The sequence below is a fragment of the Mastigoproctus giganteus genome, chromosome 4 (assembly GCF_048544385.1).
Source record: "Mastigoproctus giganteus isolate SK-2022 chromosome 4, ASM4854438v1, whole genome shotgun sequence".
Lineage (NCBI taxonomy): Eukaryota > Metazoa > Arthropoda > Arachnida > Uropygi > Thelyphonidae > Mastigoproctus > Mastigoproctus giganteus.
The window spans coordinates 201,326,337-201,354,022 of NC_143578.1; the positions used below are offsets into that span (position 1 = coordinate 201,326,337).

At 38.8% G+C, this 27,686-nt stretch overlaps 1 protein-coding gene across 2 annotated transcripts in view; it reads right to left on the reverse strand.

Moving 5' to 3' along the window:
- The window catches only part of Ctl2 (Choline transporter-like 2), a 387,011-nt gene that overhangs the window by 139,477 nt on the left and 219,848 nt on the right, over positions 1–27,686 (reverse strand). For both annotated transcript variants that reach the window (XM_090371991.1, XM_090371992.1), the window contains exon 15: positions 7,543–7,635. In XM_090371991.1, coding sequence (XP_090228117.1) covers positions 7,543–7,635 — 93 coding nt within the window. The remainder of the gene's footprint in view (positions 1–7,542; positions 7,636–27,686) is intronic.

Genomic DNA, 27,686 nt, shown 5'->3' on the forward strand with positions numbered 1-27,686 from the left:
GAATGGAGGGAATGCAGTTAAAGCCATAAACACCTATGCAGCTCCAGTAATAACATACACATTCAGGGTCATAGATTGGACTAACACCGAGCTAGAAGATATCATGCGAAAGACAAGGACAATGATGACCAAGAGTTGCCAACACCACCCGAAGTCAGCAGTGGAGAGAACAACAATATTTCGGAAAGAGGGAGGAAGGGGCTTGATAGACCTGACAGAACAACAGAAAACAGAGATAGTTAACCTCAAGGATTACTTCGAGAACAATTCAGCACCACTCCACCAAGCCACAAGGAAGACAGATAAGTGGTATACCCCACTAAACCTAAGCGAGGAAACCCCTACCGCCCAAACGGTACAAGAAACAAAGATAGAAAGATGGGCAAAGAAGACACTCCATAGCAGACACTACATTAAGATAACATTGCTTCCAATGCATGGCTCACTAGCAGGATGCTCTTCCTCGAGACTGAAGGATTCGTGCTGGCCAACCAAGATCAGGTAATCAACACCACAAACTATAGAAAATACATCACAAAGGAGTCTGGAATGCCAGATGACACATGTTGACGATGCTGCCTGCCTCAGAAATGATCCAACACATCACCGCAGGGGGCAAGGTGATCACCCAGACTGTGTACACTCATAGACAAAACCAGGTAGCCAGGATAATACATCAGAAACTAGCGAGGAAATACCAGTTGACCAAAGAAAGTGTACCATACTTCAAGTATGAACCCCAGGCAGTACTAGAGACGCGAACCCACAAGCTGTACTGGGACCACGCCATAATAACAGATAAGACTATTCCTCACAGACTGGACATAACCCTTGTGGACTAGATTGAAAAGGCTACCTACCTGATTAACATAGCGGTGCCGAACACTAGCAATGTCCAGAAACCCCATGAGGAAAAAATTGGGAAGTACACAAACCTGAGATATGAGATCAAGGAGATGTGGCCTATGGAAGAAGTATCAACCATCCCAATAATCGTGTCAACCATCGCTATGGTACCAAAGACTCTACATAGCAGCCTAGCAGCAATAGGTCTCCCAGAGAACACCTACAAGGAACTCCAGAAAGTCGCAATCCTGAACAACTGTAGAATAGTCAGAGATTTCCTCGATCGACAGTAACACCAGACATTACAACCACCCTGTGTACTTGGTAGCAGTACCAGTCATGGAGTGGAATTCCCCAGTCAGGGAAAAATAATATAAGTGCAATAACAATAATAATAAAATTAGGATATCTAGATGCTAATGGGCATATTGAACTAAAATGAGTTGGAAAGTCTAAAATCTGAAACAAAAAAAAAAAAAAGAGAGAAACATGGTATAAAATATTGTAAATAATATACATTAATTTAAAATGAATGTTATTTTTTAACACATCATTTACATGAAAAACCTTCAATATACTCTCCTTCATGCCTTATGACAGCTTTCCAACATTTAGTAACATTTTTAATGCTGTTTAACTATCTGTTGAAATTAAGCTGTCTGATGCATCGAGCCACAGATAAACTCAGTTCTTGTAAAGGCAGAAATCTTTGTCTGTATATCAGTCCCTTAAGGTGGGGAATAGATCAAAATTGCAAGAACTTATTATCAAGATTACAAGGAAGGTGGAGTGAGGAAGTGCTTCCCACTTGTAATCAATGAAAACTGCTGTACAGGCTGTGTGATGTGAAACACTGCATTGTCATGGAGTATGAGCAAACCAGCTTCAACATTTGTGGCCGTGCTTCTGATGAATATTTGAGTGTAATTTTTGATGAAAAAATGTGGCACAGTAGTCTCCAGTAACTGATCTTCCAAGTGGCATGTGATCAGCAGCAATAATTCCATTATAATTGTAGGTCATGATGACCATTTGGTTTCATTGTTGTATGCAACAATCAAAGGTTTCACCACTGATTGTTGCTGACAACATTCAGAGGAGAGTGGCATAGATGGATGCTTCCACTGAGCTGATTGTTACTTCAGTTCAAGTTTTAAGTCATACTATATCCATGTCTCATCAATGGCAACAATACATTTTAAAATCTCTCTGCCTTATTCTCAGATCAGAGATCTTTTGAAAAGTCTTTGATCTGATACTGTAATCTATCCCCATTTTAAAAAAAAAACTTCTACACAAACTTTCAATGCAGGAACTGTTAAAGGTTAAACTTTGAATTATTATCTTCAAAAAATAAAAAGATTTGAAGATAATAAAATTATTATCTTCAAACTTAAAAAAATACAGAGAAGAGCAACAAGATTAGTAAATGGAACAAAGGGTTGCTCTTATGAAGAAAGGCTTAAGATTTGCAAATTACAGTGTCTGGAGACTAGGCACCTGTGAGGTGATTGATTGAGGTGTATAAAGCCTTGAATGGTTTGAGCATGCTCAATGCTGATGGGATTCTTCCTCTTGCTCAGAATAATCACCTGAGAGGGCATAAATTCAAATTGAGGAAAGACAGATGTAGGATAGATGTGCAGAAGTTTGCCTTTAGCCAGCGGATAGTTGGTTGGTGGAACAAACTTCCATCCTTTGTTGTGGAAATTGATAGCCTAAATAAATTTAAGGCTGGGCTGAACAGGTATTTGGAACGAATGGAGGGGTGAAATGGGAGAGGGTTTTTTTTTTGCTGATGCTGCATAAGCTTGCTTTCATGCTAATTTAATTTTGGGATAACCCTCATAATTACATTATATCTGAGGAACAATTAAGCAGTACAGCAGGCCCTCATTATAACGTGGTTTGCTTTATGCTGATGCGCTATAATGCTGTTCTTATATTATAACCTGTATCTGACTATAACACTGTCACAAATCACTATAATGCTGTTTTACAGATTGCATTTTTGGCATATTTAATGAAATCTTTTCATTTGATGGAGTGGATAGCTTGAAAATGAATAGCAAAACAGCATTAAAACGTTTCCTATGCTGACTTCAGAAATTTTCCCACTCTATGAAATTTTCTCACGTGCTAATTTAATTGCAGTACAGTGACTTGTTACGAGATCAACATTTTAAAAAATGATCAAGTATATTTCTTCCATTATATGCATCTATCCGAAGTCTAGTCATCACTCAGTAGAGTATTAGACATTGTGCATACATAACGGACAGTTTACTCAAACATTGAATCATAATTAATGCAACCAACGCAGTTACATTTTTGAAGAGTTAATAATGGCAGATAAGAATTAAAAAGCAACAACATCTGGACGAAGTATGAAGACTAAATATAAGAAAAAGACAAATTTTGAAAATTAAATTAGATGTTTTGAAGCGAATCGATTCCGGTCAACCACAAGCGGATGTGTGCCATAATTTAGGACAGACATGTTTAACTGTAAGAACAATTACCGGTATAAAAATTAAAGAATTAATTTTAGCAGTGGGAAAGACAGCTGTTCCACTGCAAACAACTAGGGCTAGGCTGGCTATTAGGATTGAAATGGAGAGACTAACTAATTTTATTGAAGATAATATCCAATGCAGAATTCAGTTAAGTTAAATATTATATAAAAAAAAAAAAAAAAAGAGAGAGAGAGAAAGATAGATTAGCCTATATGATGATCTGAAGAAAACTCTCCTAAAAAAAAAAAAAGTGGAACCATTTAAAACTAGTAAGGGCTAGTTGAATATGCTGGCTGTGCCCGAGGATATAAATGAAGAAGAAAAGCAGATCTCTGATGCCATCCTGGAATGTGCCAAGCCCCTATGTCCACCTGCCCAATGTCGAACGCAACCATGGATATCAGACGAGTGCCTCGACCTCGTGGACAAACGGAAACAGGCAAAGTTGGTCGACTTTGAACGGTACCGGCAGCTAAACCGAGAAGTCCGACAAAGAATGACAGCAGAAAGAGAAGCATACTGGAACCAAGTGGCAGACGATCTTGAAGTGGCGGCATCCAAAAACGAGTACCGCACTCTCTACCGCACCCTCAGATGTCTGAGTGGAAAGACCAAATTGACTAGTGACAACATCAAGAATGCTGATGGGACCTTCGTGCGATCACCATCCGAACGCCTGCAACGGTGGAGTGAATTCTTCAAAGCTTTGTATAATCACGACCCACCTCAGGGACCGCCAGCAACAGCACTCTCGGTCGACCCCCCTGAGGTCTCCATGGTCGATGTTGAGCCTACAGTAGAAGAAGTGAAAGCAGCCATACAATCCCTGAAGAATGGCAGGGCACCAGGAGTGGACCAAGTCACCACAGAAGCGATCAAAGCCGGGGGAGATGTACTGCTTCGCCGACTACACTCACTCCTCAAAACCATCTGGTGCACTGAACAAATTCCGTTAACATGGAGGAAAGCTATTATCGTACCGATCCACAAGAAAGGTGATAACCGGGACTGCAAGAACTACCGTGGCATCAGCCTCCTTTCCATCATCGGAAAGGTCTTTATGAAGATCATCCAGTCAAGACTGCAAAAACATCGTGAGCAAACCAGTCGAGAAGAACAGGCAGGATTTAGACCCGGGCGAGGATGCTGTGATCAAATCTTTGCCATTCGTCAGCTGATGGAGGAGAGGATCCGGTGTGGACAGCGAATCGTCATTGTTTTCATTGACTTTAAGTCTGCTTTCGACTGTGTCCACCGGCCTGCCTTATGGAAACTACTAGAGGTTGAACATGTACCTCGAAAAGTCATCACACTCCTCCAAACTGCATACAACGGTTTAACCAGCCAGGTGCGCATCCAGAATGATTTATCTGAGGAATTTACCATCCAAACTGGAGTCCGCCAAGGGGATGTAGCCTCCCCGTTGCTTTTCAACATCGTGGTCGACGCCATTATGAGGCAAGCATTCAGAAACAGACAGGGCATACAATATGACAAGGATCACTATGTGACTGACCTGATGTTTGCTGATGATAGTGCTATCCTTGCCGGTAACGACGCTGAAGCCACGGACATCCTCTACGACATTGCCCGCATTGCCCGGCCATACGGTTTGAAGATCAATGCTGGTAAGACAAAGGCCCTGACAACAGATGGGTCGCAAGCCACCATCTATCTCGAAGGCGTCCAGATCGAGCAAGTGCAGGACTTTAAATACCTTGGGTCGCTGGTCCAGGAGAAGAAAGTTGCATCCACCATGGAAATCCACAGCAGAATTGGACAGGCGGCCACTGCGTTTGCCTCGCTCAAATGGTGTCTGTGGAAGAGGACCAACATTTCCACAAAGACTAAAATCCGACTCTTCCGGACTTTGATCCTGCCCATTCTTCTTTACGGATCGGAAACATGGATTTGTCTCAAGTTAGATTTGAACAAACTTGAGGTATTCCAAATGCGATGCCTGCGGCAGATCTTGGGCATCTCTCTTCGCGACCGCATCACTAATGATACCATCCGCGCCAGATGCCAACAGCAACCAACCATTGCCGACCAAATCCAGAAGCGAAGGCTCAGATGGTTTGGCCACGTATGTAGAATGGGCACGAACAGAATACCATCCACACTCCTTTGGAGACAACGACCCACCCAATGGAGCATCCAACGGACCGCGCCTAGGAAAACGTGGGCCAAGCAAGTGGAAGATGACTTGAAGAGCCGACGTCTCAACCTTAACCAGGCTAGGACTGAAGCCATGGATCGTAAGGTATGGAAGAACATCACAGAGCAAGTCCGAAACCCTGCGGCACCTACAGCAGCATACTGGTTGCGTGGCCAACCGCCTCCCCCAGCTGCCAGCTAAGGACCAAAGAAGAAGAAGAAGAAGTTGAATATATTTAAAATCCAGGAAGAATCCGCAAGTGCAGATCAAGGAGCCGAAACTTTCAAAAACGAACTTGTTAAAATTATTTAAGAGGGGTATTATGTGTTATACTTCTCAAGGAGTTTTTAACATAAATGAAGCAGGACTTTTTGGAAACAAATGCCTAAAAAGTTTCATATTGAAAGAAGAAAAAAAAAACATGCCAGGTTTCAAAGCAGCAAAGGATCAGGTGACTTTATTGTTGGGTGGTAACACTGCGGGGGATTTAAAATTAAAACCCCTTTTAGTTTACCAGGAAGAGGGCCAAAGTACAACCCAAAATCGACACATTTTTCATGATTAAATTTATCAATTAAATTAAAATCAATTTAGATCAATTAAATTCATGATTTTAATTGGAATTTTAAGTTTAATTTTGATACGTAAGTAGTAATCACATAATTATACAGTACATGTATGTAATGCAGAATATTTTACGTGTACAAATATTTGAATATTAAATATTTTGACCGACATTTGTGCATCTTTTCACTACCTTTTATTATTGATTAGGAAATATCCTATGGCACTGACCGCAATTCACAAATACATATGTTACCTTATGGGAATGCAGTGTTCGCTTAGCGCGGATTCACTTAGTGCTCTGTTTTTCCGGAACGAATTATCAGCGTTAAGCGGGGGTCACCTGTATTGCAAATACTGTTTAATTGTAATAAATCAAAAGCCAAAGGTTTTACTCAATCACATTTTATTGAATTCCTTCCTTCCTGTCCTAATCATATTTCGGTAATATTTAATGATCTCATAAAACCCTTTACATGTTAAATTCAGTTAACATAACAGAATTAATGGTACTTGCATCACAGTTTCATTCATCTGACCACTGAGCATTTATTTCTGAAAATATTCCATTATGTTCTGGGAGGGTAAAAATTGCATTTATAAATGGTAAGATTAAGGAAATTAAAACTCTGATTTTCTTCTAATTTTAGAGTGTACTTCAGCCTAATCATTTATAGAATTAAATTTCTGTAGGAGACTATTGATGGTATTGGCAGCACACCTGTTAAATTTGGATCAACCAGAACCACAAATACTAGAGCATATTATCATAGTAATGATAATAAGCTCTAGAGATTAAATTCTAATCACAAATTATTACTATATGAAGCCTTGGCTATTGAATGGTTCCATCAAAACTCACAAAATGAGATTTTTAATCAAAATTACTAGCAAAACGTTTGCCAATATGGCATCTAACACACACAAATTTTCCAACACATGTTTTAACAGTGCATCCTGTGAGTTAAATTCATTTATAAAATGTTCTCCATGGCATAACCAACTAACAACATTTCACAAAAGTCTTATGTTAAGACTCTTGGTACTTGGCCCATATTACAGTTTAATTATGTATGAAAACTGAGAAGAGATGCACTTTTTTTTCTTGAAGCTTTTTTTTTTTTTTTTTTTTTTTAATTCATTATCTTCAACCACACGGATTAAGAGGTGAGTACCGTAAAAAAGCATAAACTCTAGCTAAAATTTAATGATGAAAACAACAGTACTATAAGTCTTTGCAAAAATTAACATAGTATTGAAACTCAAAATGTAATTTGTTTATCTAGTTTAAGATTCTCTAATTCACATATGTACATTTTATTTTCACAATTTATACAAGAAACTCAAAAGGTAATTGGCTTACCTAGTTTGAGATTCTCCAATTCACATATGTATAAAAAAATATTAACTAGTCACATTTTAAATTAATGATATTAACTAAACTGTTTAAAAGGATACACTGCTACAAAAGCCCAAAATGAAAATATTCCTAACTGAATTAAATAAGGCAACAGAGGAAAGAAAAGTGATTCCATCATACACCCAACTGCCCTATAAATGAAAATAAAGTTATGAACGAATACAGTGAATAATGTTCACAGCATATAAAGACACAGCACACTCTCACTCATTAAATTCTTTAGTAAATTAACTGAGCATAAAGAGGTATCAGTATATGCAGCACTCAAAAAGTAAAGCATATTACATTAAGCACGCCCATTTTTATGCAGGGAATACATCCCAGGCCTACAGATTTTAGGACATTCAATTGAGAAAAATTTTAAATAATAATAAAAAAAAAAATCAATGCATAACATTGAATCATCTTTGGGATGGCTGGAAGATGATGTAGAACCGAACTGAAACAAGTAGTGGTGTGACATCACATGATTTGGCTTACCTGCTATATTACACAATACAAGTTGACCTAATGTGGTATACCTGTTTAAGTTAAAGTATGCTGCTTTGCATGCAGATTTTTTTTAAAAAATACTAAACTTAACTATAGTAAAAAACTCCTGCACATTTACCAGCATATATATTCTCAAATATCTTTCAATACAGTTTAGAAATTTTCAAAAATATTTTATTACCAAATTAGAGATAAGAGTAATTATTGTTAATCAATAAAAGAAATCAAATAGTTATATTTAAAAATTTGAAATGGTACCAATTTGCTTGAATTTTATCTGGATTTGATATTTAGCAGCAATGTCTCACCTGATATTTGGATTTAGTTATTAGCCCTGTCTTTTGTTACAATGCATTACTTTATAAAATCTCTTGATAGACAATATTTTCAGTGTACACTTTCCTTGATACAGTTCTGAGTGTCTACCTTGTCTCTAAGACATTCACAAGTCAAGCAGATTACAGAATGGCATAAATGCAAGTTTTTGTAAAAAATATTTCAATGAATATATCTGAAACACAAATTCAAGTGCTTACTAAGCAAAATGTTACTGTAAAACATATAGCTTTTACTTATTGCATGGTGGCAATGTGTTATCACACTTGTCATTACAGATATTATGGTCAGAATTTGCACTTTCTTCAGAGAGTACAAAATCTTCAGGGACATAAAGGACATTTCTGATTCACATTTCTTGAAAGACAGGACTATTATCTTTATTTAGATAATAGTCCTGTCTTTCAAGAAATGTGAAATAATAGTCCTGTGTTTCACGAGCTTTCTCACCCCTTTGTACCACTGGGAAATGACTAGTCAACTTCATGTGTTGTTAGCGCCATTGCTAGTGTTGTTGGTGAATACTTTAAAGGGTTAGTTAATTGAGATCCAATTGACTTTTCTCTAGTCTGAGGCTTTTAACCCGAAAACCTTTTTAGTGGTATTCACAGCAACGATCAAGTGGAATTGGCAGACATGGTGTTGAGCTAAAGGCAGCAGCAGAAAAGTTTGCAAAGCATTTGAAATATACAATTTTACTTGCAGATCAGGATAGCTGTAGCAATTTAGACAAAAGAACAGTATCACTAATTGTGGTGAAGCCCTAAGTGACGTTAAAGGTGTTGAGCCATTTAAAAAAAGAAAAAAAATAAATTAAATTAAATAATAATACAATTAAGACAAAACTTGACAGCTTCTTCAAACCTGCATTATTACACACAAAAACAAGTATAACTTCTGAGTCTTCTATAGATGGATTATATTGTATTGGCTTTTTATTGTTTTTAAATAAAGGCTGTACAGTGATGTATTTTTATTTATTTTCATCAGAAATACCTATATCAATAAATTTTCCCTTTATTTGTGTTCTAAGTTTACTTGTCTTTTAAAGCTATCTTTAGCATCACTAATCCAGATTATCACTTGATCTGGTTGACCTCTTCATGCAATAATCCAATTTGTGAGACCTCGGATTAGCGAGGACTTACTGTAATATCATAGTGTTGTGAGTTAGGAATGAATTTGAAAGTGTTTGCAATTCTGCCCAGACAGAAAAGGAGGGAGTATATGATGAAGGGCCTTGTGAATAAATTCGGCCCAGGAGAGATTGTGCAAGGCTCATGGGGTAGAATTTTTTTTCAGTGTGGTCTGTGCTTGTTAACTGGAGAGACTGCTTCTACAGGGACTGGGTACACTTAAATAGAAAGGGTGCAAGAATATTTGCTGATGCTATTGAGGCAGTGTCAGATGGGTCAGAAAACTGCTAGCTTGGGGGGGGAGGTGTATTCACAGACTGAAAGATTAAAGTGGCTGCAGGCAGGGGCAAAAGTGATTCTACCACTGCTTCTATTAGAATGAGCAGCAGCCTGAAAACCAAGTTGAGAGGGATTTCAAGGACTCCTGGGACTCACAGTGAAACAAGTAAATACATGGGCATCTATTAGGGTAACTAAGAGAAGGAACAGGTGCATGTAGTAAGAGCAATAGAGGCATAATAATAGAAAAGTAATAGAATTCAGTGTGCTCAACCCATTCAAGACCTTATACACCTCAATCAGATCACTTCGCAGGTGCCCAGTCTCCAGCCTCTGCAATTTGCAGAACTTAAGCCTTTCTTGGTAAGAGGACCCCCTTCGTTACCCTCACCAATCTTGTTGCCCTTCTCTGTACATGTTCAAGCAACTCTATATCCTTCCTAAAATGAGGCCTCCAGATCCGTACACAGTATTCAAGGAGTGGCCTGACCATTGCCTTATACAAAGGGACAATCACCTCCTTTTCCCTACTACGAAACTTCCTGTATATCATTGACAATACCTCACGACCTGCTCTGGCAGCCTGTCTGCACTACTCAGAAAACTTCATATCTGACTGCACAACCAGATCTTTTTCATTTTCTACCACCCTAAGTGTAGTACCACAAAGTTGGTACATTTCTCTGGTCTTACTTCTAACCATATGCAATAACTTTGCATTTGTCAATGTTAAACCTCAGTTGATACTTCTCAGCCAATCCGCCCAAATTTTCGAGATCCTGTTGCAGTAGCACATTCCATTACTATCCTCGACAACCCTGCCTACCTTTGTATCATCTGCAAACTTTGACATTAAGCCTGATATACCTTCACCAATACAATTGATAAATATACAAAACAACAGTGGGCCCAATACCGAACAATGGGGGACCCCACTAATAACATTAGTCCATGAAGAGCAGCGTCCATTTATTACCACTCACTGTCATCTCTCACTCAACCACCCTTTTATCCATTACAGCAACCTGCCCTTAATACCCCACTGCTCCAATTTGTATAGTACTTTTCCATACAACAGTGTCAAAAGCTTTCCTGAAATCCAAGTATATGATATCAAAATTATTTTTGGCATCCAGTTCCTCTGTAAGCACATCATAGTATCCAATAAAATTGGTCAGACAAGACTTTCCCTTAACAAATCCATGCTGTGTCTGAATGATTACGGTAGTTTTGACTAGATGATCCTGCAATGCATCTTTAACAAGTGACTCCATTATATTCTCCAGAACAGAAGTTAAACTAACTGGTCTGTAATTATTCCTGCCACCCTTAGATCCCCCTTTGTGAATTGGGGATACATTTGCACATCTCTAGTCTGTGGGGGCACTTCTCCTGAGTCCAAGGATGCTCCCATAATTATAGCTAAGGGTTTGCTTACTTCCTTTTCCGCCTCCTTTAATATAACTGGATAGATCCCATCCACCCCGGGTGCCTTTCTTAAGTTTAACTTCAACAATTTCTCCTCCTCTTTGCTCTCAGTTATTATAAAATCATTAAGCACCCTATTAGAGTTTGATAAACTTCTGGCATTTTCCTCCCTTAATAACTGCTCATGTGTGAATGTAGATGGAAAATAAGAATTCAGATTATCAGCTACCTGAGTAGGATTATCAATAGTCAAACCATTGATATCAAGTGGACCAATTTGATTCATCCACTTCCTTCTAAAGTTTATATAAGTAAAGAAGTCCTTGCTGTTTTTCTAAGCATCCTTTGCCAAAGATTTCTCGTAATCTGCCTTTGATGTATACTTGCATGTATCCCAATGCTAGAAGTATAGTTAATAAATCTGATGAGTTTGAAGTGCTGTATTCATCAATGATATTGATGAGGGTATATCAGGCTTAATGTCCAAGTTTGCAGATGATACAAAGTTGGCAGAGTTGTTAATCACAGTAAAGATGGTATGCTACTGGAACTAGATAAGCTGAGGAAATGGGTTGAGAACACTATAAACACTAGAATGGAGGGTTGAATCACATTGGGCCACTTGATGTCAATGGTTTAATTGTTGATGCCCTCCTCAGGTTGCTAACAAACAATAGGTATTTTGCATCTACATTCACACACGAGAAATTCTATAGGGAAGGAGATGCCAACAGTTTATCAAACTCTAATGGGAGGCTAAATGATTTTGTGATAACTGAAAGGAAAGTGGAAGATAAATTGTTGAAGCTAAGCATAAAAAACAGGTGCCTGGAATGAATGGGATCTATCCAATTACATTAAGGGAAGCAACAAAGGAGATAAGCAAAGCCTTAATCATAATTATAAGACCATCTTTGGGTTCAGGGGAGGTCCTGTGGACTGAAGATGTGCAAATGTATTCACAGTTCACAAAGTAGGATGAAAAGGTGACACGAGTAATTACAGACCTGGATAATTTAACATCTGTTTCAGGGAAAATATTGGAGTCACTGGCAATGCAGGACAATGCAGGAGGAATGCAATTATACTACAGTCCCAGCATGGATTTGTTAAGGAGCAGTTGTGTCTTAGCCATATGACTGGATATTATGATGCAGTAACAAAGGAACTGGATGCAAAAAATAATTTTGAAATCATATACTTGGATTTCAGGGAGGCTTTGATACTGTTGCACATAAAAGACTACTACACAAATTGCAGAAAAGTGGCATTAAGGGAAAGTTATTGCTATGGGTAAAGGGATCATTCAGTGTGAGAAAGCAGAGTGGAAGAGATTTGCAAATTTACTTAACAAGTACAGATCAATGATGGGGGGGGGGGAAATCGCGAGTTAGGGTTAAATTTGAAAGTGTCTGCAATTCTGCCCACACACGGAGTATATGATGAGAGCCTTGTCAATCAATTCGGCCCTGGAGAGATTGTGCAAGGCTCACAGGGTAAAATTATTTTTCAGCACAGTCTGTGCTTGCTAACAGGAGAGACTGCTACAGGGATGGGATACGCTTAAATACAATGGGTGCAAGAACATTTGCTGATGCTGACGAGGTAATGTTCGGTTGTTCGGAAAACTGCTAGCTTGGGTAAATTCACAGACTAAAAGATTAATAGTAGCTGCTGGCAGAGGTGAAAGTGATTCTTGCACAGCTTCTATTGTAATGAACAGCAGCCTAGAGAGCAAGTTGCTGAAGATTTCAAGTGCTGCTGGGAGTCATCATGGAACAAGTAAATACATGGGCTGTGTTAGGGTAACTAAGAGTAAGAACAGGTGCATGTATACTTGCTTATTATACACCAATGTTAGAAGTATAGATAACCCCAGGGGCTCACATCTTGTGAGTAGGGGCTTGGCAAACCTAGGGTCCTGAGCTGGATATCACCATTCTTCTCTTTCTTCGTGATTCCCTTCTGCTCTCTCTCTCTCTCTCTCTCTCTCTCTCTCTCTCTCTCTCTCTCTCTCTCTCTCTCTCTCTCTCTCTCTCTCTCTCAGGGTAACTCAGGAATTTTTTTTTGGCTGGTGCAGCATAAGCCTCAGGCTTCCTTCCACCATATGGCTAATAATACTAATAATAATAATAAAGTATAGTAAATAAATCTGAAGTACTGGACAAATCATCAAAGGCAGATATTGTTGGGATATCAGAGACATGGTGTCACACAGATATAAGCAGTGCAGAATTGGAATTTGGGGAGTATAATGTGTACAGAAAGGAGAGACATGGTAGGAAAGGAGGATGTGTTATGCTGTGAGTTAAGAAACACAAAATCAAAGGAAGTGCATCCAGTTGACATGGGTGGACAGTGCAATGTTGAGTCTGTTTAGTGTGACATAAGCACTGGGAAAGGGAAAATGAGAGCAGGAGTGTGTTATAGGTCTAATTATTCTGATGAGTACAAAGAACAGTTGTGCAGAGAAATAGAGTGAGCCAGTAAATCATAATGTCTTGTTTGTTTGTTATTTGGTTTTTAGGAGCATTAGCAACTAAGGCCATATTTCTCCGGGGATAAGCGGTGATCATTCCCTGACCTTTCTGCATCCCGTATTTGGTGATCACGGACTCGAACCCTGGTCTTACCACGAAGTGTGCACTACTCCTCCTGCCCACCTAGCTATGGAGGCGCCAGAATGTCTTGTAATAGGGCATTTTAACTTTCTGGATATTGACTAGAACTTGTGGATTGGTCATTCAAATGCTAGAAAGATTTTTGTGGATTTATTGGAGGAATGTTTTCTTCAGCAACATGTTCAAGGGGCAACCTGCTGACAATCAGCCATGATTATCAAGCAGTGATTATTCATGCATAAAAAATTTGCAGTAAAGGAACCACTAGGTGACAGTGATCACAGTGTAATGATGCAAGATTTACTTAAAGATGTAACTACCATCAAGAGTAAAGGGAAGGGTTTTTGTTTTCGTAAAGGTAATACAGTGGTCTCAGGCAGTTTTTAAATTCTATACAGTGGGATCAACTGATGATGTAACCAATGGTGAATTCTAAATGGGAAGCCTTCAGGAACTTAATCTTGGAGGCTACTAGGCTTTTCATACCAACTAAGAAAAACTGTTCAAGATTCAGGCATGAATGGATATCAGATGAATTAGTGAGGCTCGGGACAGAGAAGAAAAATGCATGGGCTGCATATAAATTATCAGGCAACACAGAAGCCTATGGCAGATATAAGCTAGTCTGTAATCAAATCGATGGGTCAACTGTTGATGATCCTGCTCAGGTAGCTAACAAACTAAATGAATATTTTGCATCGACATTTACACGATGAGTTATTCAGGAATGGGAATGCCAGAGGTGTATTCAACTCTGGCAGTAAGCTAGAGAATCTTGTAATAACTGAGTAAAGTGGAGCAGAAATTGTTGAAGATAAAGACAAGAAAGGCACCTGGGGTGGATGGGATCTATCCAGTTATATTAAAGGAGGCAGCAAAGGAAGTAAGCAAACCCTTAGCCAAAATTATGAGAGCTTCCTTGGACTCAGGGGAGGTACCCACAGACTGGAGATGTGCAAATGTGACCCCAATTCACAAAGGAGGATCAAAGGCTGACACAAGTAATTATAGACCTGTGAGTTTAACTTCTGTTCCAGGAAAATTAATGGAGGCACTTTTTAAAGAAGCACTGCAGGATCATCTAGACAAGACTTCAGTTATAGCTCGGACACAGCATGGTTTTGTTAAGGGGAAGTCTTGCCTGACCAATTTGATTGGATACTATGATGCAGTCACAAAAGAACTGGATGCAGGGAATAACTTTGTTATTATATACTTGGATCTTAGAAAGACTTTTGATACTGTTGTACAAGACTGCTGCACAAATTGGAGCAGTGCGGCATTGGAGGCGAATTGCTGCTATGGATAAAGGGGTGGTTGAGGGGGAGAAGACAGAGAGTGGTAATCAATGGACACTGTTCATCGTGGATTAATGTTATCAGTGGAGTCCCTCAGGGTTCAGTGTTGGGTCCATTATTGTTTTCTGTATTTATAAATGATATTGATGATGGTATATCAAGCTTAATGTCCAAGTTTGCAGATGATACGAAGGTTGGCAGGGTTGTCAAGGATGCTACTGACACTATGCTGCTGCAACAGGATCTGGAAAGGTTGAGCAGATGGGCTGAGAGGTGGCAAATGAAGTTTAACATTGACAAATGTAAAGTACTACATATGAGAAACAGCAACCCCAGAGCAACGTATCAACTCTGTGGTACTACACAGACAGTGGTAGAGAATGAAAGGGACGTGGGGGTGGTTGTGCAGGCAGATATGAAGTTCTCTGAGCAGTGCAGATGGGCTGCAAGAATAGCTCATGGTGTATTGTCAATGATATATAGGAATTTTTCTAGCAGGGATAAGGAGGTGATTATTCCCTTGTATAAGGCAATGGTCAGGCCACACCTAGAGTCTGCATACAGATCTGAAGGCCTCATTTCAAGAAGGATGTAGAGCTGCTGGAATGAGTACAGAGAAGGGCAACAAGATTAGTGAATGGAACAAAGGGGTGCTCTTATGAAGAAAGGCTTAAGTTTTGCAAATTACAATGTCTGGAGACTAGGCACCAGCAAGGTGATCTGATAGAGGTGTATAAAGCCTTAAATGGTTTGAGCATGCTCAATGCTGATGGGATTTTTCCTCTTGCTCAGAATAATCACCTGAGAGGGCATAAATTCAAATTGGAAAGACAGAGGTAGGATAGATGTACAGAAATTTGCCTTTAACCAGCGAGTGGTTGGTTTGTTGGTGGAACAGACGTCCATCCCTTGTCGTGGAAGTTGATAGCCTAAATAAGTTTAAGGCTCAGCTGGACAGGTATTTTGAACAAACAGAGGGGTGAAGTGGTTTTTTTTTTTTTTTTTTTTTTTGGCTGATGCTGCATAAGCTTGCTTTCTTGCATTAAATGCCTCTACTAATGCTAAGTCACAAAGAAGGTTAGGCAGGCAAAGGCAGACTATGAGAAATCATTGGCAAATGATGCAAAGAAAAACAGTAAAGAGACATTTGTTTATGTAAACTCTATAAGGAAGGGAATCAATCAGATTGGTCCACTTAACATAGATGGTTCGACTATTGATTATCCTGCTCAAGTAGCTGATAAACTGAATGAGTATTTTACATATACATTCACTCACACATGAGGAATTATTCAAGACGGGGAATACCAGAAGTTTATCAAACTAACAGGTAGCTTAGTGATTTTGTAATAACTTAGAGCAAAGTGGAAGAGAAATTGTTGAAGTTAAAAATAAAAAAAAAAAAGGGACCTGGAGCAGATCGAATCCGTCCAGTTATATTGAAGGAGTTAGCAAGGGAAGTAAGTAAACCCTTAGCCATAATTATGGGAGCATCCTTAGAGTCAGGGAGGACTGGACTCTCCATGGAGATGTGCAAATGTATTCCCAATTAACAAAGGGGGTGCAAAGGGTGACGCAAATAATTATAGACCTGTTAGTTTAACTTCTGTTCCGAGAAATGTAATGGAGTCACTGGTTAAAGAGGTGATACAGGATCACCTAGACAAGACTGCAATAATAGTTCAGAACAGCATGGGTTTGTTAAGGGGACGTCTTGTCTGACCAATTTGATTGGATACTATGATGTGGCCACAAATGAACCGGATGCAAAAAATAATTTTGTTATCATATACTTGGATTTCAGGAAAGCTTTTGATACTGTTGCACATGGAAGACTGCTGTACAAATTGGAGTGGTATGGCATTAATGGCAAGTTGCAGCAATGGACAAAGGGATGGTTGAGGGGGAGACAGCAGAGAGTGGTAATAAATGGACACTGCTCTATGTGGACTAATGTTATTAGTAGAGTCCCCCAGGGTTCGGTGCTAGGCCTACTGTTGTTTTGTATATTTATCAATGATATCGATGAAGGCATATCACGCTTATTGTCCAAGTTTGCAGATGATACAAAGGTTGGCAGAGTTGGTAATAACAGTAAAGACAGTATACTATTGCAACAGGATCTAGAAAAGTTAGGCAGATGGGCTGACAAGTGGCAACTGGTATTTAACATTGAAAAATGCAAAGTACTGCATATGGGTAGCAATAACCCAACAGTAATGTACCCAACTGTGTGGTACTACAGTGAGGAAAGTGGAGAATGAAAGAGATCTGGAGGTAATTGTGCAGTCAGATTTGGAGTTCTCTGAGCAGCACAGACAGGCTGCCAGAGCAGGTGATGGAGTATTGTCAATGATATATAGGAATTCTGCTAGCAGAGACAAAGAGGTGATTATCCCTTTTTATAAGGCAATGGTCTGGCCACACCTTGAGTACTGCGTATGGATCTGGAGGCCTCATTTTAGGAAGGATGTAGAGTTGCTAGAACAAGTACAGAAAAGGGCAACAAGATTGGTGAGAGGAACAAAGGGGTGTGCTTACGAAGAAAGGCTTAAGTTCTGAAAGTTGCAACATCTGGAGACTAGGCTCCTGCGAGGTTATCTGATCGAGGTGTATAAGGCCTTGAATGATTTTAGAAGGCTTAATGCTGACGGGATACTTCCTCTTGAGGAGGCATATATTCAAATTGAGGAAAGATATTTGTAGAATAGATGTGTGGAAGCTTGCCTTTAGGTAGCGAGTAGGTGATTGGTGGAGCAGACTTCCATCTCTGTTCCATGTGTGAAATGGAAGGGTTTTAATTTTTTTTGGGCGATGCTGTAAAAGCTTGCTTTCTTGCATCATATACCTCAACTAATGCTAATGCTAAAAGGTGACATGAGTAATTACAGACCTGGATAACAACATCTGTTTCAAGGAAAATATTGGAGTCACTGGCAATGCAAGACCATTGAGAGAGCAATGAAATTGTACTACAGTCACAGCATGGATTTGTTAAGGAGTAGTTGTGTCTGACCAATCTGATTGGATATTGTGATGCTGTAACAAAAGGAACTGGATGCAAAAATTAATTTTGATATCTTATACTTGGATTTCAGGGAGGTTTTTGATACTCTTGCACATAAAAGACTGCTATACAAATTGCAGAAAAGTGGTATTAAGTGAAAGTTAATGCTATAGATAAGGGGCTGGTTAAGTGGGAGAAGACAGAGCAGAATCTTCCAGTGTTCAGTGCTGAGCCCATTGTTGTTTTCAATATTTATTAGTGATATTAATAAAGGTGTATTAGGCTTAATATCTATATTTGCAGATGATACAAAGGTTGGAAGGTTGGTTTATTACATAATCAAGATAAGCTACTGTAAGAAGATCTAGAAAAATTAGGTCAATGGGCTGAGAAATGGCAGTTGAAGTTTAATATTGACATATACACTGCTGAATTATGACCACCTACCTCATATTTCGTAGGTCCTCCTTTTGCCCTCAGTACAGCAGCTATCTGACGTGGCATTGAATCAACAACATGTCGGAAGCGTTCGGGAGGTATGGCCAAATAAGATGTGTGTAATGCAGTCAGCAATGCAGGTATGGTGGTGATTGGTGTATCCAGATGCCTGATATGCCTTTCCATAGTGTCCCAAAAGTGCTCTATGGGATTGATATCAGTGGAGTTAGAAGGCCAATGATATGCTGGAAGTCATAACTGTGTTTCTCAAACCATTCCTACACTTCATGTGTCCAATGGCTCGGTGTATTGTCATCTTGGAAGATGCCATTGCCATTCAGGAAATAGTGTAACATAGCGGGGTGTACACAGTCAGCAAGCAGTTGGCGATAGCAGAGGCCACTGATACGTTGTTCCACATGCACCCGAGGTTCAAGTTCCTGCCAGTGAAACATGCCCACACCATACAATCCCCCCTCTACCAGCCTGCACTTTTGATACTATGCATGATGGATCAAGAGCCTAATGTTGTTAATGCCAAATCCGTACACGACCATCCATGGTGTGGAGTAAATAACGTGACTCATCTGACCAGCACACCTTGTTCCAGTCTTCTAACGTCCAACTTGAATGCTCTTTGCACCAGACGAGTCTTTTATGCCGATGAACCTTGGTTAGGAAACGATGCTGTAGGGGTCATCTGCTGGTTATTGTTATTTTGTTATTTTTGATTTTTAGGAGCATTAGCAACTAAGGCCACATTGCTCCGGGATATGCGGTGGTCATTCCCTGACCTTTCCGCATCCTCCATATTTGGTGGTGACGGGCTCGAACCCCGGTCTAATCAAGAAGCGTGTGCTACGCACTGCTGCTCCTTCCCACCTGGCTACGGAGGCGGCTCCATCTGCTGGTATAGCCCATACATGTAAGCATGTGAAGGGTGGTCCACGCCGGATATTGTTCTGTGTTGGCCCATATTGTTTTGGGTAGTCAATTCTTCACAGAGCTGCACCTCTTCGAGTCGTCAGACCCGGCGCTAACCTCTAACATCAACTTTTCGCTGACCTTTGCAGTTTTGACATCGGGTCATTGCTTGACCATTTTGACGCCAGTCCTCATACACTTTAACTATGGTGGTTGTTGAACACCATCAGTTCAGTGGTTTGTGAAATCGAGGCACCAGCTCACCAAGCACCCACAATCTGTCCTTTATCAAAGTCCGATAAATCCTTCCTTTTACCCATCACACTCAAAATTTTACTACCTACAGAACCACTGACACCTTATCTATGCTACGTAGATCGACTAACCCTGCGCTCTTGTACCTCACGTGGTCAATGGGTCGCATTCAGTTTTCACAGGGGGTGGTCATAATTCAGTGATCACTCAGTGTACAAGGTGTGTGGGTAGCAATAATTCCAGATTAACATACCAACTGTGTGGTACTACACCCAGTGTAGTGGAAAATAAAAAGATCTGGGGGGTAATTGTGCAGTCAGACATGAACTTTTCTGAGCAGTTCAGACAGGATGTCAGGACAGCTCATTAGGTTCAGTCAATGATATACAGGAACTTTGCTAGCATTGATAAAGTGGTGATTACCCCTTTGTACAATACCATGTTTAGGCCACATCTTAGCTACTGTATACAGGTTTAAAGGCCTCATTTTCATAAGGATTTAGATCTGCTGGAACAGATGCAGAGAAGAGCAACAAGATTTATGAAGGAAACAAAAGGGTGCTTCTACCAAGACAGGCTTCAGTTCTACAAATTGCAGTGTGTGGAGACTAGGCACCTGTGAGATCTGATTACGGTGTTTAAGTCCATGAAAGGATCGAGTAAGCCCAATGTTGGTGTTCTTCCTCTTGCAGAGACAACATACATGAGAGGGTATAAATTCTAATTGAGGAAGAATTGGTTGCAGGATAAATGTATGGAAGTTTGCCTTCAGCCAGCAGTTGGTTGATTGTTGGCAGCGGGCAGTTTAAATAAATTCAAGGAAGGACTTAGACAAATTCCTGGAGGAGATGGATGAGCAAGTGTTTGTTTTTTTTTTTTTTTTTTGGATGATACTCTATAAACCTGCTTTGTTGTATCATTTGCCACTATTAATACTAATAAAATATTTGTTGAATACTCCAACAAAAAATACGCAACAGGAACTAACTGCTATCTGCGTATCAAACCAATGAAAAAAAAAATAAATAAATAACTCAATAGGCAACAAGCAAGGGACATGAGAAGAATAACAGGACAGTATATCATAAATAATGGTAACACCACTACACAAGGAACTCCCCTCCCCAAGTGCACTAATTTAATTAGTGGGGAATGTGTTTGCATTGATAAGGGCAGTTTCACTTACGTTTTTTTCCCTTTTTAATTTATGATTTTAGTTCAGAAGTAAAAATTCCACTTTGGCTTAGTAAAATCTGGTCTCATGACAACTCTCTCTCTCTCTCTCTCTCTCTCAAACTGTTTCCTCCACTGAAATTTATGAATTAGAGTAACTACAAATTATGCCAGATACTTTTGCTTATCCTCTCTTGCCATCCCACATATTAAATTAGATCAAATACACAGTGTATCACCTTCCTTTAGTGTATCTATAAATTTTCTACTCACTAACAAAATTTGAGTCCTGGTGTACATGTATTATTTTAATTGTCACTGTATGAGATCAAACTGTCACACACAAAGCCCAGATAAACTTAATTCAGTCGAGGTTTCCCAAATACCTTTGCAGACACAAGTAAACAAACATTATGTGATCACAAAGAAATGGTCTAATAAGAATAACAAGCCTCAACTTAAAAAGTAAAGGTTTACGTTTCATTTTTTTTACTTCTCTCTTGCGCGCGCGCACGCATGCATGCACGCACGCACGCACGCACGCGTGTGCACACACACACACACACAAAGTTCTGTCGGGTGAGTGGGTGGGTGAGGTGAGGTGAGGTGGAGTGAGTAAAGTGGAGCGAGCAAGCAAGCAAATATATTGGTATATTAATTTTTACCATAAAATCTTTGGGACAATGATCTCTAATGCCATTGTTTAATTAAACATCACAAGATCGCTATACATATTTGAGCAATTATTACCAGATTGCACAAATGTGTGCAATCATTTTATATACTCAAGTATCATCAACTAACTAGAGTAACTAGTAGATATATACGATATTAATGCATACTGTGCATAAGCAAGCTGTATATGATATTAATTAGGCTGAGATATGAAGCTAAAGGTATTAAATAAAATGAAAGCATGACGAAAATACTAAACAAGTACTAATTACTACCTGTAAACATTGATAGGCCTAACAGGGACCGACGCCTATCAATGTACAAGTATAAGTAATTAGCAACACTACTGTCTGTTTCTATGAACCCCATACTAGTTTAACAAGGTTGTAAAAAATAACAGATATCATTTAAAGAGGAGGAGGAATGTACCAATTATATTAAATATTAACATTAGGCAAAGTAAAATTTTTTTTTTCTGCAAACTGGTATAAAGGGACCGTTGGTCTCACATATAGTAACCCAATTTAGTGATAAAGGAGCGATTTTTACAAAAATGTTACTAACACATCCTTATAGTTTCACAGCAGAACCAGAAAGGCCAAGATTGGCTTTTGAAGTTACCGTTATGCAAACACCAGTTGCAATGGGAGCTGGCTATTCCTGTGCAGTGGCAAGCCTTTACTTAGTTCATTATGAAAAGAACATAGATAAGAATATTATTATGTACTGGTTCATGGACGTTTTGTTAACTATTTTATTAATCGACCAAAATTTAAAGGAAAAATCATATACAGTAAACCCCCACTATTCGCGGGGGTTACGTTCCTGAGAAATGTCGTGAATACCGAAAACGCGAATACTGAGTTTTGGCTCCCATAGTAATAAAGTGGTTCCGTTCCAAAGTATGAAATATATAAGAAAAACTAGTCTAAAATTTTGTCTATGTATGTATTATATGTACCTTCATAATATGACTATGTACATCGACAGTATATAGTGAATGCAAGCAGATGGCATCGAAATGAAAATAAGAAACAATTTAATATTAAATGTAATATTTATTAGAAATTTCAAACAAATCTTTCAATCCAGTGCCTTTGCTAGCTAAAAAACTTATCCCACCAGTTTTGCTAAAAAGTGTTGATAAAAGAGTTTTGCCTTTTCACGAATGATGAGTGAACTTAACGGAATTTTATTTTGAGTTCGCTCTTGTATCCACAGATTTAAAGCTTTTTCCATTTTTTCTAATTTAACATCACAAGTTACAGAGCAAATTTTTGAAGCAATTAGTGCGTTTTCACGGACACTACGGCGGATTTTTTATTCCGATTTCTTGATTGATCGCACCGTTGACTCATTGATTTTATAATGTTTTGCCACTGAGGAGACACTTTCACCATTAGAAATTTTATCTAATAACTCAATTTTATTCGCTAATGTCATCATATTTCTCTTGTTTTTCGTAGCCATATTTTTGTAGGGGTTAGAAAGAACTTGTCCATAATAAAGTCACTTTCTTCCGTTAACACACTCGAAAAAGTTTGTTTTACACTGCAAAACGGTAGATTTATCATTTTTTAAGCATATCAATTTATAAATTGATATATTTATTCAATTTATAAGCATATAAATTAAAAACTAACGACGAAACCTTCCATGACAAGCGCATAACATATACTGAACAAGGATTAGCGAGAAACATACACGCTCGCGATTTTGTCACCTCTCTCCCCCCCCACCCACTGAGCGCTGTTTTGACCGGGAAAGATAATTTTAGCCATGCCCATGTTTTTTTATGGCTGAAAACATTCACGGCACTTTAAAGTTCACATTTTTTTAGGTTTCATTTTGTATTAAATCGCGATCGCGAATATGCGAAACCGCGAATAGCGGGGGTTTACTGTATATATATATATATATATATATATATATCCAGTAGATCTGGCTATTGAATACACTAATACAAATAACCATTTGGTTTCTACTTGGATTTGTTAATTTCCACAGAACTAGACCACATTATTGCCAAAATTTATGACAAACAAGAAGCATTTAATTTCCAAACTATTAGCTTTTAAATTGGTTATCTAACATTTCAAAAAATATCCATGGTAATATTATAAAAACAGTGTCTAAGAATTAAGATATGAAACAATGTTAACAATATTAAAATCATAAAATTAATTAATAAACTAAAGCATAACGGTATGCCCATAAAATTCATCAAATTCTACATAAACCAAATGCTACTTACAATCACTTGGCCTGGGGTTTTTCTACATAAACCAAATGCTACATACAATCACTTGGCCTGGGGGTTGTTTGCTCAATTCAATCATCAATAGCATTTGGGCAACAGCACAATAAAATGGGGAGATGTTAAAAAAGGGTTAACATATTATTGATATTATCTTTCATGGTCAATAACTAGCTACATAAAAAGGGGGGGGGGACTTGTATATATGTACAGATGGTCATACCATTAGCTATTATATACAGGGTGGATCTCAGTAAATAGTACAATAACAAGTGGCAACCCTGCAGATAAGAAAGTGTTGTGGCGCCACCTGTTTTGCCCAACTGGAACACAAAAGTGTGCTATTTATTTCGCCATGAATCATTGGCTGGTGCAGATGTGTATTCAGGCTGTGGAGGCCTACATGCATGAGAAAAATGTTATGGTTGTGCAGTGAGTTGTGCCAGGGAAACGACCGCCATTTCAGTGTTCCTGACAGAAGGACGATATCAAGGTAGGTGAAACAGTGGCAACAAATGGATTCAGTCACTGATAAGAAGCATAAGGGGTCCCAAAAGACAGTGCGTACACCTGACAATAATGTCCAACGAGTCAGTGAGGCTCTGCAGCAAAGTCCCCAGCGATCGGTCCTTCATCGCCATGCAAGGACACTGCACATGTTGCAGCTCCCTGTGTTGGATTGTGAAATTTGATTTAAAGTTCCAACTATACAAATTGCAAGTTGTTCAAGAGCTATGGCCGGCTGATAAAGTAAGCAAGCAAGCAAGGTTTCTGCACAAAATTCCTTGAGATATAGGAGCAGGATGAGTTAATTTTCACTTCTCTGGTTATGTCTGATGAAGCAAACTTTCATCTTAATGGGTTTGTGAATAAGCAAAACTTCCGTTACTGGGCAGATAGCAACCCACACCGTCTTCATGAAAAACCTCATAGTAGCCCAAAGGTCATCGTGTGGTGTGCTATCAGAGTTTCCACCAGTATTGTATTTTTTTACCGTATTTTTTTGAAATACGTATTTTTTTGAAAACTATGAAGAACACACAGTGACTGTCAATATGCAGACTGGTATGGCAACATGATTGAGAACTTTTCGTTCCAGAAGTACGGAGAAAAGGTATTCTCCACACGACATGGTTCCAGCAAGATGGGACTACAGTCCACACAGCCTGTACCACGATGACTACATGCTGAAACAGTTCTTTCCACATCGACTGATCTCATGATTTGGGGATGTCCCGTGGCCGGTCAGGTTTCCAGATCTGACAGCCCCAGACTCTTTTCTTTGGGGATATCTCAAAGACAAAGTTTCCTCCCAGCAGGTACACAGCATTGGGGATTTGAAGACGGCAATCCGAGAAGAGATTGAGGCCATTCCCCAGGAAATGGCAACAACTACCAACAACTACCCCAGGAAATGATTCAGGACATCATGAGGCACTTCCGGGAGCACTTGCAAAAATGCATCGATACCGATGGAGGTCATTTGCTAGATGTTATATTCAAGACATAGACATGGTTTTTGGTGTATCAGTAATCGCAATTTGTGTAAATCTGACAGCCATAAATAAATTTTGTGTAGCCATGCATCAGTTCTGACTATCACCTTTTTCTTTTGTACTATTTATCGAGACCCACCCCGTATGTCTTGCAGTCAAAGAAACACTGTACCCATATGGCTATGGTCGTGTCCATATTTTGCTTTCTTAATTTTATTTTATCTTGTATTTTTTAATTTAGGGCTCGCATTCTTAACATCCTTAAATTTATACACATGAAATCAGCTTTTCAGATACATTATCAACAAATGCCTTTCAGTAAAATTCGGTTTAAGTATATTTTGAATTTTACTTATCTTGACTAAAATGGCATAGGGGCACACTAGCATTTGCATAGAGATAACTTAGAAAGCTAATTTTGGCCTTTTTTGGTTTGGCTATAAAACGGTAAAGACGTGCTAGTAATGCATACATCTTGCATCCCCTCCTCATTAGATGCTATCCATTATTTTTTACAATCTTGTAAAGCTGGGTTGGGGGTGCCCATAGAAATTAGTAGTGTTGCTAATTACAGAAGTGTTCTACACATCATATTGAGGTAAAGTTCTTTTATTCTTTTAAAAATATTCAATTTGTCCATAAATGGGTAACGTAAGCCAGAATATCACCAGCAGATCGCGACACTGATGGAATCCACACTGGGGATCATTGATCTGATGGAAGGTTTCTAGATAGTTTAAGAGTTGGCAGTTAATTGATTTCTCCATTATTTTAGAAAGAATAGAAGTAAATGCAATGGGATGATAACTGAATGGCTGGATATGAGCATATTTCCAAGCAGAAGGGAAAACACTTGGGGAATAAGAAAGTGAAAAAAAAAGGAGGACAGAGAACAGGGGTAAGCTCAGAAACACAGGTTTTGAGAACAAGTGGAAAAATACCATCAGAATCTGAAGCTTTCTTAGCATCAAATTGTTCAAAATTCTTCTGACGGAAGACCACAGGAGTCACTGAATGCAGCATACTGGAAATAGTAGAAGATGGTTTACCAAGATAATCATCAATACACAAGTTGGAAGAAAAGAAGGATGCTAGCAGGTCAGCTTTATCTTTGACTGAAGTGGCAATAGAACCATCTTGTTTGGACAGAGGTGGAAAAAGAGATGGGCAAAAGTTGTGGCCAATAGCTTTGGCAAGAGACCAAAATGCTCAACTACCATTTGGACAAGCAAGTTTTCTAATCTTAGCCTGTTTGAAATCTAGTTTGGACTGATTAATAACTGCTTTACAACTGTTGTGAGCTTTGGTGTAGGCAGAAAATAAACCTGGAGATTTGGATACAAGCCAATTATGATATGCAACATTCTTCTCTTGAACAGCTTTAGCACATTTATTGGAAAATCAAGGTCTGGATAAAGGACGAGATTTAAAGGCGGAGTGTGGAATAAAGGATTCTATCCCTACAAGAATAATTTACTGACACAATCTGAGCTAATGTTGACATCAGAAGATATGAAATAATCCAACCAAGGAAAAGAATAAAAGACATCTCACAGATCATCCCATTTTGCATTCTTGTAATGCCAAACAACACAAGGTTGTGAAAAGCCACGAGAGAAAGGTTCCATTAGAGAAGAGACCATTACCTAGGTGTGATCTGAGGTGCCGAGGGTACCCCCTCAGCTAAAGTGTGTACTTAGAAGGGCTTTTTGTAAGAAAAACATGAAGTGTGTGTGTTGGCTGCATGGTTAGGATTGTCTGGTATTCTGGTGGGTAAATGAACAATCTGTGTGAGGCATTACAATTGGTAACTTCAACATCTCAACCAGCTGGTTCTGTGTGATTAGTCAATGGAAGTCAGGTGCAGTTGTGAACATTAAAATTACCAAGGAAGATTACCTCACTGTCAGGAAAGTTGGACAAGAGAAAGTGAAGTTTCAAAAAGGGGTAGTCGAAGATTTGTAGTCAAAGACATGTGATTTGTGGAGTTGGGAAAACGATAGAGGCAACATATGAATTTGACAGAATGTGGTAGAGAGATTTTAAGACAGAGAAGGTCAAAAAGAGGATATTTTAAATTACTAAGTCTCTGACAGGAGACATCAGAGTGGCCATATGCACAAGTACCAACTTTGAATGGAAAGGAATACAGTGAATAATCAGGAAAACTGAGATGAGCAGTGGTTGAATGAACCACTGCTCATTGGAATTATCATAAAATGTACAAGAGGTTTAGCAGACTAAGTGGAAATGGACATCACTGAGATCGGAACTGAAGCTACATATTTGTGAAATAAACGAGATTGTGTTTGGGAGGTTTAGATATTTTCACAGATAATTTTATTCTATTTATGATGTATTCAATGT